At 47.0% G+C, this 13,943-nt stretch overlaps 1 protein-coding gene across 1 annotated transcript in view; it reads left to right on the forward strand.

Moving 5' to 3' along the window:
* Positions 1-2,441: 2,441 nt before the first annotated feature.
* T265_00784 (hypothetical protein) overlaps positions 2,442-13,943 on the forward strand; it is a gene marked incomplete at both ends in the record, with an annotated part of 31,321 nt that continues 19,819 nt past the window's right edge. Inside the window, 8 exons of the mRNA XM_009164656.1 lie at positions 2,442-2,679; positions 2,751-2,913; positions 5,749-6,052; positions 6,099-6,251; positions 6,296-6,380; positions 11,603-11,698; positions 11,767-11,917; positions 12,292-12,546. Coding sequence (XP_009162920.1) covers positions 2,442-2,679; positions 2,751-2,913; positions 5,749-6,052; positions 6,099-6,251; positions 6,296-6,380; positions 11,603-11,698; positions 11,767-11,917; positions 12,292-12,546 — 1,445 coding nt within the window. The remainder of the gene's footprint in view (positions 2,680-2,750; positions 2,914-5,748; positions 6,053-6,098; positions 6,252-6,295; positions 6,381-11,602; positions 11,699-11,766; positions 11,918-12,291; positions 12,547-13,943) is intronic.

The raw sequence follows: 13,943 nt of genomic DNA on the forward strand, positions 1-13,943 counted from the left end.
TTAGTGTAAGAACGTCTGCGAAGCAGTCTCAAGCGGTAATATCATCGATGTCTGCTTGTCGTGTCTGTTTATGCCTCAACTGACTAGCTCTGACACCGTCAAAGACAAGTTTTATGAAGCCATAAATGCCCTGTTGCGGCTAGCTAAGAGCTAAGATACCGCCCATCTCCAAAAAGGGAGTTCGTAGTGAGTGTGATAATAACTGGAGGTTCGGCTTAACCCCGGTTGTGACGAGACTGCTGGCGTTACTTGTGTTTCCTCGCCTTATGGTGGCTCGTGAAACGCTGATTCGAGAGCAGCAAGCGGGGTTTCGACCGGATAGGGGTTGTGTTGACTAAATCTCCACATTCCACCAGGTGGAGTCATGCTATAAACGACCCACAATTTTAGTATTCCTGGATTTTCAAGACATATTCGACCCGGTTGGCGGGCCTGTTCTCGTTCACCTCAAGGAATGCCCCGCAGTTTTATGGACATGATACATTCTTTGTAATATCGGACTTCCGGATGTGAGAGTGTATGCTGAGCTTTTCAAAAGATTCGGTGCTCGAGACGCTGTTCGTCAGTTATACTCATTCTTTACATTCCAACTTAATTTCGTGATCGATGAGATGATGAGAGGAACGTTGGAAGGTCTTCAAACTCCCGGTGTTCAAATAGCCTGTGAAAAAACCCTGTCGATCTGGAATATACGGACGACATCGTTCTCGTCTTTGAAGGGAAGGAGAAAGCGCAGGTGTTTTTGGATGAACCAACCAAAGTCATCCCGCTCTTTGGTATGCACTTTGCACCCACAAAGTGTTAGGGCATGTTCGTGAACTCGCGGTCACTGAGCTCGCCACTTACAGTCCAAGGAGAGGCAGTCGAATTTGTGGATCGTTCAACGTATCTTGAGAGTTGTGTTAGTTCCGACTGTGGTGTGACAGATGAGGTCAATGTACGAACCTGCAAGGCGTGGGTCGCGTTTGCTAATTTCAGACACCTATGGCTTTAAAGCGGTATATCCCCGAATCTCAAGGGACGTGTGCATTAGGCTGTAGCGGGGACCGTTTTGTTATTTGGCTGTGGGACTTGGCCTGTTCAATCAGCGGAACTGAGACACCTTCAGATGTTTGTCAATCGTTTTCTCAGGGCCATAGGTCGTGTGTTTTGGTGTCGGAAAATCCTCAACGATTTTTCGGTTGTGCCACGGAGACTTTCATTGAAGAATGTGTCCAGCACCAAAAGCCGGGTCGGTTAGGCTGTATATTTCGCATGCTGAACCATCGTTTTCCGGGGATATCGCTGTTTTACGTGTCCAATTCAGAGTGGCGGAAGCAGAGAGGTTGCCAACCCTTGACATGGCAGAGGGGCATGAAAGAGATTACGAAACGTTTGGGTGCTATTGGTGCTACTCGCCTGTCGGGCCAAAGACTGCGTGATCTCCACTGTGCCTGGTGGAGCTACCCATTGGACGCTGTAGCTGATAAAGTTGATGCATGAATACGGGGGTGCCAGTGAAATTCTCACTGGGGAGACTGGGAGAAAAGCGGGGGTGAGATGGCCCAAGTGGTTGGAGGGCGAATTTACTGACCGGAAGGTCCGTGGTTCGAACCCGATGTCTGCCACTCGACTTCCCCTGTCTAGGCTTGGGAAACTTGGCAGTATCCCAGCCCTCGTGCAACCTTCGGGTGGCATGGCAGTTAGGCACCGAAAGGGTGCTACAGCTGGACGATTTTTTATTTTTTCTTCTGGTGGAGACGCTGCAAGATTTGACTGCTAATCGATGCCAATGGCGTTCTCGCCATTTTCTATCTAGATTGCCTGAATGAGTGTCTGGGAGTGTAAGCACCACGGAATGATTGTCGCAAGCTGGCACCTAATCATTTTCTCGTCCAGTTATACAGAGTCCAAGCATCAGCGTTAAACACTGATATTATGCTGTCAATGATGATGATGTCGAGGTTAGTTACCAAAAGGTGGCTGAAGTGGTTAGAACCCGAACTTACTGACCGGAAGGTCCGTGGTTCGAAACCGACCTCTGCTTCTCGACACCTCCCCTGTCTAGGCTTGGGCAACTTGGCAGTATCCCAGCCCTCGTGCTTCCTACGGGTAGCACGGCAGCTAGGCAACGAAAGGGTGTTGCATCTGAGCGATTTTTTACCAAGAGGTGTTTCGGTATCTGGCTGTCTTCAAAGAGGTCCTTATCGCTTCACCCTGAAAAATCAGCTCAAAAGGCATTTGTCCTTTGGTGAATTATTCGGCACCGAAAGGGTGCTACAGCTGAATGATCTATTTTATGAATTATTCGGCACATCTCCCCCCGTGTTACCCTCATGGACTTCTAGATACTCTTTGTGGCCTACGTCAGGTCGCTCCTTGAATATGCCAACCAAGTTGTCTACTCAGGACGGAAGAAAGACCTAACCCTCATTGAACGTGTCCAACGAGCTGCTACAAAAATGGCTGCTGTTCTTGAATCCGTGGACTACGAAACGCTTCTCGCCGTGCGTGACTTCTTTACCCTGGAGTATTGGCGCCTCCGAGGAGACCTAATACTTACCTATGCCACGTTTGAACGAGGTTTGGTCAATAAGTTTTTCACTGTTGACCCAACTAGCTCTAGGCAGGGACGTAGTACGATTTTCACTCTCAGAGCGCATAGCTTCATTGGGCAACAAATTTTTCTTTTTCCGGGTAGTTAGTGTGTGGAATTGCCTTCCTCCGACGGTATCCAGTTCAAAGCACTTTTAGACGCTTTCTTAGTTGAGTTCTCGCGCTGGCAAGATTACTGCCTTGCGCTGAGAACTTAAGGATCCATGCTACAGCGCGCTTGTACCTTTCAGGTGAACGGAAGCCGCTGGACGACATGAACAACCTCGACCCAGGAAGTTTGGGTGAAAGCCTCGATCCTGTGTATCAGTCTGTGAATTGGTGAAGTGTGACCAATGGCTTGTGGCAACAGATCAGCTGCTTGATTCGGACGCACCAGCCACATTGTTTTGGTCATATGCTTTGTATGCCGGGTGTTTGATTGCTCTGCCATGCGCTGTATGCTGAAGTGGGTCCTGACTCCAAGGTACCAAAAGGTGAACAACACACTACCTGGAAACGTAAAGACGTAACAAAAGAGTGTGGTTGCACCGATGCATGTTATATGCAACGTTCGGGTGCCAAAGATCCACCACATCAATATTCACTGTCACTACGGTTTCATGCAGCCAGTGGTGGTTATCTAGTCTCTTGTCCCCAACCACTAACCCGGTTTCCATTTTTCCTTGCTTCCTCTACCTTTCTTTATCACCATAGACCGGAACCACCATGTATACGTACATGACTCATTGCTGTAAAAGTGAGTTGACAGCTAAGCCTCTATATCAACTTTCCCGGTGATCGATGGAGGATGGCCATGTTCCCAGATATTGAAAGCATGTAGTGCCTAAGTCAGCGTTCCAGGAACCTGATTTCGGTTAACGGAAAAGCGATGGAAATGTTTATTCAAGCCAACATAGACTAGCATATGGGAGCTGTCCACGCCTGCGCACAAAAACACCGGTTTCCGAAAGTTTCCCCAGTAGGCTGACAACATGCTTGCGAGAGAAGAGTAGGTGGTTGCCATTGACAGTAGGTTTTAGCTGGCTATGGTACATATTGATTTCAGCAAGGTCCTTGGTAATGTCTCTTCTGACCAGCTGTTAATCACACTCTGCTAATAGGCCTTTGGATTCGCCACCCCCATCTTCAGGACGCTTTGTGTTACCAGTACTTTCTCATTGCTGTCCGCGCTGCAAGGATCGGTGCTTCACCCTGTTCAAGATTTTTGTGAATGCTCCTCCAAATGAAGCGCAACTCGAGTGTAGGTATACGGACAGTTCGAAAGTGTCGGTGGCTGCGGCGTCTCATAACGCAAATGAGCAGTTCTAAGCAGCCCTGAGTTCGTCGCATGGTTGATCTTCTCCATGACCATTTTCCGTGTGTGTTATCCATAGAAAGTCCACAACCTAATGGTGTGTACCCTATCAATGAATCCTTACTTCGTAAGGCCTGCGAGAAAGACCTGTGTTGATATGAAAACAGACACCAAGGTGAAGCTTACTTTCAGCTGTTCGGCGCCGCTGTCCGGTACTGTTGTATTATGATTGGATTATGAGTTACAGCAGCCATCAGAATGCTGTGGGTGATCAAGTCGCTCGCTTTTACATTTCTCGATGTTTCTCAATTGCTGTTCTTCATTCATATTCTTCCTACTCCAGACCGTGATCAACTAAAGGGGGTAATCATCTACAGGGTCCAGAGGAGTGTGGCCTGCGCCGGATCACATAAGGAGATTACCTGCCGCACTTAAGTCCTTTCTTCCGTCGTCGTTGGGAGATATCAAAATGAGATGGAGGTATGAAGACAAAAAATTACCACCAGATCCAGCAAAACAATCAAAAGTCACGACGGAATCTGTTTAGGCCAAAAGCTATATTTAGGTTTGGTGACTGATGATAAATCCAAGAAACTAATATTATTACCTGATGGGACACCCAACCGTGCCGTCTGTCTCGGGAGTCCGTATGAATGGGCTTGCACGGCGTTCCCCTATTCTGCCGTCTAAAGCTCATCTACAGTTTGTCGTGACCTAAAACTGTCACATTGTCGTGGTGATGCACTGATCCTGCGAACTACATTAATTAGAATTAGTCTTCTTAAGTTTCAGCCATTCCAGGAAGACCAGCAGGGAGCAGTTCCTCTTATTAAGAAGCGGTCTGGAAGTAGAGTGGCACTATCTGTTGAGACCATAGCGTGTTCCCCAGGTGACCAATGCTTCCTGAAACGTTCTTTTTATCGGTGAATTCAAAAGTACTTTCCCCTAGCAGCTAACAAGTGTAATGTCTGACCGGAAGTACGCGTAGCTGGGACGCAAATCTTCGCAAGTGAATCGCTGGCGTAGAAAGAAACCAGTGACAACTTGGATTTCGAGGTCAATGCCGTCGTATTTTGTACGTCTTTTGTCGTTTCTGAACGCCGACACATTTCTTCAGTGAGCTGTCATAGAGTTGTGTGGCCGGAATTCTTAGCTATTTTGGATCCATCTGTCGAGATAAACCGACAATTTCCTCTACCTCAAGTATATTTGCCCCTTTTGCCCAGGAAATTATTTTCATAAGTATTGACTGTACCTTTAACAGAGGAACGTACGGAGCTCGGTGTTTCCCGTATTTTGTTGATGCGAATCAAATTGGTCTTTCGTTAGACAGAAGCCGTTCTTTTCTCCAAGCTTGTATGTTGCAAGGTTTGGATGAATGACACTGATAGTTATGTTACAGTGTCTTTGGAGGAGAGATATCCGTTATTCCTTTCCAGATCTCTGAGGCTCACAACCACTAACACACTTGCAGCTTTACATTGTGGAGCACGTTCTAAACCTGATAAAGTACTCATTATCTAGGCGAGTCTGCTGTTTCTGTAGCTTCTTCAATGAACATTTTAAAAAGATATCAAGCAGTTGATAAGAGCTTTCAGCAGGTTCAGATTCTTCGGACTCCTCGACCAATCGACACACGAGAGTGCCATATTTCCGTTACGTATTGTAACATTTGAGTTTATCCTTCTTAGTTGGTTAGTTTCGGGAACTGAATAGTTAGCTCACCATAGTATATGGGTAACGTTCGGTCATTGGCTGCAATCAGTACACAGAGAGCCGTAAGGAGACGGTGATGACCGCAGTATCATTTGTTTTATCAAGTTCGCGCATTACCAACTGTTGTCTCACTTTCCTTGCAGCATCGAACGGTCCCTTTGCGGCATGCCTCGATCGGTGAGTAAGCGCCGGTATGAGCGTGCCTTACGTTCAGCTAAAGCCAAGGCTAGGTCGGAACTAAATAGTTCACCTTCTCAATGGTGGCATTATGGTTTTGACAAAACTTTCGACCTATCACCACACTGCTTCCAAGATTCATGCCCTAGGCTAGATGCAACTGAAACCTCCCTTGAGCAGTTTCGAGATGAGTTCGAAAAGCCGAGCAAACCGGTGGTAATAGTCAACGACCAGCTGGACTGGCCCGCCACAAAAAAGTGGACACTCGAGGTAAGCTGCTTGTCGGACGTCCACCTCTAAACCGTTCTACTTACAGCGATTAGCCAAAAAGTACAGGAATCAGCGTTTTAAATGCGGAGAAGATGATTCCGGCAACTCGGTGAAAATTAAGATGAAGTATTTTGTGCAGTACATGCATGATAATCAGGATGACAGCCCTCTATATATATTTGATGCGAATTACGGTGAGGTAAGTCTTTACTACGACAAAAACATTCCCTACCTTTGATTTAGCACCCGAAACGGAGAAAACTTTTGGACGATTACGTCATTAGCAAGTTCTTCCCGGAGGACCTCTTCACTTACGGAAGTCACAGACGTAGGCCTCCTCATCGGTATGTCTACCAACCTAAGTTACGTTTCACAACCGTTGAATTTAAACTCAGGTTCACTCTGAGAGCCATTTTATGTTTTATGTTCCCCGACGGATTTCTAGCCGTTCGTATTATTTACCAGAGCGGGCAACATCGCGCGTCCAAGCCACCGTAGTTTCTTGCTATATGTATGCCTTAGGACCCGGCTGTTTCCCGAAAATCTGAGTGCCATGCATGTCACGCTAACGGACGCTCATCAGGTGAAAGTGGAAAAGTGGATGCCTTGGTTCCGGTTGGCGCTTCTTACCGTTGAGGATGAAGTGTTTGCTGATTGGGATTGGGCAGCTAATGGATTTTGTCTGACAGTCTTTTTCTTATGAGTCCAATAAACTCTGTCCTCGTCACGAAGAGCATGGACCTTATATTAGTGTGACCATTTGTGTGCCTTCGTGACCCACATACCTATACTGGAGGGTGTCCTTGCGTCATTAGCGCAGTCTCTCATACCAGGTAGGTCGATTGTTAGAGGTCTGAGCAGCAGTCTCCCGGCCTCTAGGTTCGGCGTTAGGACATATGACACCAATTATTGTCTAAAAATGGTAATGCACTTGCATATCCCACCAAACACCGCTGCCTTGCAGTCAAGCTTTTGAGCCAAAAACTTTTGTCGCGAACCCTAATGATACTCCTTTCTGGGTGTGAGCACCGTGGCAGCATCCAAGCCCACGTACAACCATGATACCTACAACTAACAATAATCTCATGCCACATCGGCTGTCGCTTGGTGTCATCAGCCTGGTCACCTTGTTGCACACACCAGGGCGCACAAGCGAAACCATGATACTGCTGACACCTCCATTCGTGTTCTTTCACATAATTTTACTCCCCCCCTCCACCATCCCAATAATAACTCCGTGTGGACCCACCAGTTAGGGCTGACGGTGCTGTTCACCTTGTATCGGCCTTGACCGCCAGATATGTGCTTCGTTCGGCGCTGACGTCCTCAGACATCTCAAAATCAACCTTTGGACCTCGGTGTGACCGCTCCTAATGTTCGAACTCCGAAGCAAGCCGGACAGTAAGCAACTCATGCTCTCATTGTATTCACTTGATATTGACGTGTACTGTGTATCAAAAACAGAAAAAGATGCAAGCACAGTAGTTGGACTAACTGTTTCATCACTCTCCAGTCACCCCTGGTTTCGAACCTCTCGCGATACCGAGGCCACTGCAGTAGGGCGCTCAGGGGTCGGCATCCTCATAATCTACCGGGCCGAAGGATCTTTGCTCGACTGGATATGATGGTCTTCTTTGTGTTATTCGTCTGATAAAGTCCGTGAAGGGGCTCCACACGCGGAAAGTTGATCGCTCTCTGTTCACGCCTTAACCGACCGTAGCTCTGACACAATCAGAGACAAGTTTTATGACCCCCTAAGTGCTAAATGCTCAGATATCGTTGCGGTTGCCGGAGGTATGAATGCACAAGTGGCCAGGCATAGCTCTTTTGATAGGAGGAGCTAGGAGCAGGGACAATGGCGAGCGATTGCTTCGCTCTTGGGCTAACCTCAGGCTGTTGCTATGTAGTCTTGACTTTCGAAGTAACCGCAGTCATCTGGTCACATGGTATCCTTGAACAATGTGCCGACTACGGAATCAAATTGATCACATCACCATCAATTACCGATTGCGCGGGTCAACAACCGACTGCCGCTCGTTTCGGAACACATTTGTGGATTTCGACCACGAGCTCATCCGTTTTCCAGGGCCTCATAAGGTGCGGGCAAACTGCTCAGCAACTGAGAAACTGCCAGGTCTGGATGCTAGACGAGTTCACCAGAATCGTCTTCTGCAGTCTCTTCTAGCTGCTCCACCATCAGATGTAAGTTCATGCTGGGACGAGGTCGCCACCTCATTGCACACTCCTGGGACTTTTTTTCTGCGGCATGGCGCTACCGGGTCCGCTGAAGCACTGGATATCAGACCGAACAGTGGCACTGCTTGCCTGTCGGCGCCTGCCGGCCCCGAACATAATTTGGTGTGACAAATTAGCCCTTTTTCGAAAGGGAATGAGAGTGCTCGCTGACTTTAAAGCCTGATGAACTCGGAAGGCTGAAGAAATGGAAGAGGTCCAAAAAGCCCGGGATACCCGAAGATTATTCCAGGTAATCCGTTTGACCGGCCCTCGGAAACCATTTGTGGACGGAACCATCAAGGCTCAGCGCGGTGACCATTTTGAGTGAAGAAGAACGCTTCAGGCCAAAACCTTCTAAAAAAATTTCTCGAGGACACTATCTGCTACTCATTTGTATCCTATAGGCGAATGGAACCCTGGTTGGTGAATGTGGAGTGCACCCGAGGGTTAATGACTACATAGGTTCTCTTGATCGCGACTGAACTGTTGGTCGGATGACATCCCACAAGCATTGTTCAGAAATAGGGGTGAAGTTCTCAGTTAGCACTTGTCTGATCTGTTTGCCTGCATTTTGAAAAAGGACTATTCCAGACAACTGGGGAGAATTGGTGGTTGCGTCCTCTTTCAAAAAAGGCCTCGTAGTTTTCGTAATCACAGGGGTCAGTTTGACTCCGGTCGTGACGAAAGTCCTGGCGTCACGTGTCCCTCGTCACCTTGTGGTAGATCGTGAATGGCTAACTCGACAGCAGTAGGCGGTATTCAAACCTGGCAGGGGCTGCGTTGACCAAACCTTCATACTCCATCAGGTGATAGAACAACATCTTGCCCCACGACCCACAATTTCAGTATCCATGGATTTCCAAGACATTTGACTCGGTTGACCAGTTTGTCCTCCTCTTTGACAGGCTTGCCCAGCACTCAATACTTTGAGAGTCTGTGGGATGAAAGTCAAACCTCTTGTTTGTAGATGAGACAATCGACGTCTTAGATAAGGTTGTTTACCCTGGCAGTTGTATGAGTTCCGATGGAGTAGCTGAAGACGAGATTGCTTCCCGAATCGGAAAGTCTAGGACAGCTCTCTCCAACATCCGACGTCTATGGTGCCGGCGTGAAGTCAGTTCTTGTGTCGAGAGCAGATTTTTCTGTGCGGCAGTTCGATTTATACTGCTCCATGAATCAGAAACTTGGCTTCTACACGAAAAGGACACACGAAAGCTATCAGTATTTGACCATTGGTCTAGTCGACTCTGTGGGGACATCGGATTAGCAATGCCTGGGTACTCCAGATGGTTGTATGGAAAATGGACCCTCAATTTGTAGGTGAGTCACTCACTCTTCAATGGTTACATTCGTTAGGATGTGTACTCTGCATACCAGAGGACCATCTGCCCCGCACAACTAATCCCGTCCTGTGCTGAGTGGAACCGACTGAGAGGTAGACAGTGTGACCTGACGATGAAGTATGAAAACACTAGCCAACCAACTCATTCGGGTGGGCAGCTTCTGCCTTTCTAAACGGGGATCCCAGGACTAAACTCACTAGAGGTTGGTGAAACTGGTACACGTGGCCGGATCGCGCAGTCAGTAGCGTTCGTGCATTAAAGCTATCGCCTTCGATGCGTGGTTGCTTGTTCTCGAACTAATTGAAGATGCTGTCACCTCCGGTACTTTGCCGTGTTTCCGACGCTCTCCCATTCCCGTGGTCGGAACTGTAACTGCTGGAACAAATATACTCATGTTTTGTAGTTGAGGAATTAATGTAGTGAATCGGTTCTCAGAGTTCTGGGCGTGTGGGAGTATACGGAGAGCTCTCAGGTGTTCGACAACTGTTGTCTCAGAACCATAGATCGTGTGGGTTCGCGCCGGCAAATTCGTAACGATAAATGAGAAGGCGAGATTTGGTTGTGCAGCGGGAACCTCCGTTGAAGAATGTGTCCAGCACCAGGAGCTGCGTTTGTCAGGCCATATATTACGCACGCCAAACCGTTGTTTGCCGAAGAGAATGCTGTTTTCCGTGGCCATTTCAGGGTGGCGAAAGCAAATGGGTGGGCAACCTTTCACCCGGCAGAAGGGTATGAAAGGGATTGCGAGTCTGTTTGCTGTCTGTGCGACTTGCCTTCCCGCATAGGGACCGCGTGATACCAAGTATACGTCGTTGGAGACGCTACACGATATGGCTGCTAAATGATGTCATTGGCGTTCTTGTTGTCAGTTTCTATCCAGTTTGCCTAAATGAGTGTCTGGAGGTGTAAGCACCTCGGAATGACCTTGGTAGGCCAAAATCAAGTCCTTTGCCTATCCACTTTCATTCGTTTCTTCACAATAAGGAATTCAAATGGGTTATGGTTGTAAGGTTGTGAGGAAGAGCAGTGTTTAACACTGATATCGTGCTGTCCATGATGATGTGGCTTGTGGTTCAGTAACGTCTCATATTATGAAAGGCGATCACACTTCATCATGGTCAAGTCAAGATTGCAAAAACTTCTATCAGTACTCGAGAGGGTTATGCTTCGGCTGGGGTAACGTACAACCAACCGTATGCTTTTGTTCTGTCCATCAAATCTGAGGGTATTTGAATTGCAGATGACGCCAGTCTGGATCGACTGATTCCTCGCTAGTGGAAATTCACATCGTTTTGTGCGTTGATTCATCAAGAACAACATTGGTTTGTTATTCTACGCCTGTATGCCACTTTCGGAGTAGGCGTGATTTCGAATAATGTAATGTTTGACCAGGGTATACCTCCACAATTTGTTCTTGAGTTATCAACAGTTGAATGCTTCCAAATTTCGGACCTTTCTGTCGCTATCATAGTGGGTAGGTTTTTCCCAGGAGTCAGCTTACATGTCACTATGCTGCATTCAAACGTGGGAAGGGACTGTACATGAGGATTCCACTTTAGAGTCGAATATTCGGAGTTGAAAGTTGGTAAACTCCTGTTTCAAAGAATTTGCAAGTTGCGAAATGTGATTGCATCGGAACTGCTTGGGACTATTAGATGCGACCATGTTGGTGTCCTTGTGATGCCTTCTAGTAACTAATGGAAACGTCCCCACTTGTTTCTGTTCTCCTCGTAGTGGATTCACATTGCTACTTGTTCTATGTTAAAACTTAGCGCCTGATATTTGTGTTCCGTCAGCATATGCTTTTCCACCATAGCTCGTGTTGACAGGATTAGTGAGCTGCAGCATACCTTGCCGGCTTATAACGACGCTCAGAAGTTTGTAGCACATGCCTGGTTTGTTTATGGTTTTCGTTGCTTTCCGGCAGTTTTTATTGCAAAGCATAGTTATATCGTTTTCTTTGTCACACTAGGTGGTTCGTCATGGGACCGGCCCGTTCAGGTACTGGTATCCACATCGATCCTCTCGGTACTAGTGCATGGAATGCCTTGGTTCGGGGCTATAAACGGTAAGTTAATTTAGCAATCGAGGTTTCCGGTTTAGGTGCTGATTCCTTTACATGTTCAAACTGACTAGGGGTGAGATGGCCCAAGTGGTTGGAGCGCGAATTTACTGACCTGAAGGTCCGTGGTTCGAACCCGACCTCTGCCTCTCGACTTCCCCTATCTAGGCTTGGGGAACCTGGCAGTATCCCAGCCCTCGTACCTCCTGTCAAACTGACTGCGGAGTTATTTCCGCACAAGTTTTCATAAAGCTGCACTGATTGCACATATTTGCTGAGTGGTCGGTTTCTACCGAATACCACGACCGTCGTTACAGTACGTGCCAGTATTTGAGGCGGTAAATCTCATCTCCCGTCTCACTAGTAGATTAGTACCAGTCTAACTCCGCTAGGAAATATTGGGATGCTCTCATGGATGATTTAGCTTAGTCTGTCCTCGTTTTGCTCTATCAAGTTAATCGAAACTGTCATGTAAGAAATGGATGGAGAATAGCAACAGCAACGTACTAGCTAGTACTTAACATGATTATTCATCAATTTTTCTCGTACATGCTCTCCATTCTGCATTCCACACAACACGATTCTATTAACTCTCCTAGCTGGTGTTTGTTTCCCCCACAAACACCGAAAGATTTAGTCAAGCCACGTCCGAACGAGGGTGGATTGAACAAAAACGAGGCTATCGCATGGTTCGCCTACGTTTATCCCCGTACAAGACTACCCGACTGGCCCCAACCTTACGAACCTATCGAGCTACTCCAACGTCCAGGGGAAACAGTGTTCATTCCCGGTGGTTGGTGGCATGTTGTTCTCAACCTGACCGACACAATTGCCGTCACGCAGAACTTTTGCAGGTTTGTTTTAGGTTATGTGATCGGTTCCCAAAGCTTGTTTCTGTCTCCAGAAATCGACGTCCATAACAGATGGCTCATCGAACGTTTTTGCTCACAGCTTACCTGTTACTTTCGTAACATCACGGATGCCGAATCATAGAGGCAGACTTTTGAGTGTTGGGAGTTCTAGTGTCGAGGATGGTTTGGCGAAGTTGGTTCCTACTAGAGGACGAGCCGGTTCCATGAATATCCCCAATTGCAGTCATCTCACCAGTTAATTGTTGAACGAGGTAGCTTGCAATCTAAACAGCAGGGTCCTCGATAATCTTTTGCGAACAGTTCGTTGATCCCTTTCGTAAAAATACACTGTTTTTCATGTGAGAATCTAATGAGCAGACCCGTAGGACACACAGCAAAACATGGCCCGAAGTGGTTGCTCTTCCGCTAGATGACAATTAAGCTTTCATGTATGTACTCTACAATTCCATGTTTATATTCAGTAGTGCATGAACGACGCATAATGCCGTCTATTTTCAACAAAGATTGTTTTTAGGTTAGGAGGCTGACTTCTTAAGTTAGTGTGGGGAAACATTCCAAAATATATGGGGACAGAGCGTCTGCTGTTTTAGGAAGCGTGTTGAACTGACTTGAACGGTGATTGCATGATTGAGTGAACGATGCTAAGCTTCGCAAAAGGGGAACTCATTAAATGGGAGCCAAATTTGTACCAATTCGCTCTTTTGTGTTATACTCTTGATGTACAGCCTCCATGCAACAGGAAGAATAAAATACTTTCAGATTGTCCAGTCTATGGAGGGGCCTTAACAGTATGTCGAGCTCTGAATCAGAACAGAGTGGTCCGGGGGAGGGCACTAACCGATTAACGGACCGTGGAGTGTTCTTAACTGTAAAAGGAAGCAGAAAATTCGGCAGACGTTGAAATGAAAAATACCGACACAGCAGGGGTCCGGAGATGGACTTGGACCCCTACCTTCTCGCTCACTATACGAGTGCTGTAACAACTGAACTTCCGAGGGTACGTGCTATCGGTTACACGTATGGCCTTAAGGCTCATACCTCATTCATCGAATCTGTGCCTTTTATTACTCACGTTCGTGGTTCAGAGAGGTAAGGACGACACTTAGATAAGTTGTGTAAAGTAGTTTGGCACTTCATATGTGAACAGTTTCGTGATACGTGCAAAATGAGTAACTCATGGATGAAGCAAGCTGTTGAATATGATTGGGGAGGGAGTTTGGCAGATGAACATCAACCCAGGTCTTGAAAATTAGAAGGCTACAAGCATTTGTTGATACATGAAATAGAAGGGAATCCCATAGACGGACAGTTTTGGGGATGAGTGAAACTTGATATCGGCGACTTGAGAGTGGATTAACTCATGTTACTACGAATTCTGT

This window comes from Opisthorchis viverrini, assembly GCF_000715545.1.
Source record: "Opisthorchis viverrini unplaced genomic scaffold opera_v5_8, whole genome shotgun sequence".
NCBI lineage: Eukaryota > Metazoa > Platyhelminthes > Trematoda > Opisthorchiida > Opisthorchiidae > Opisthorchis > Opisthorchis viverrini.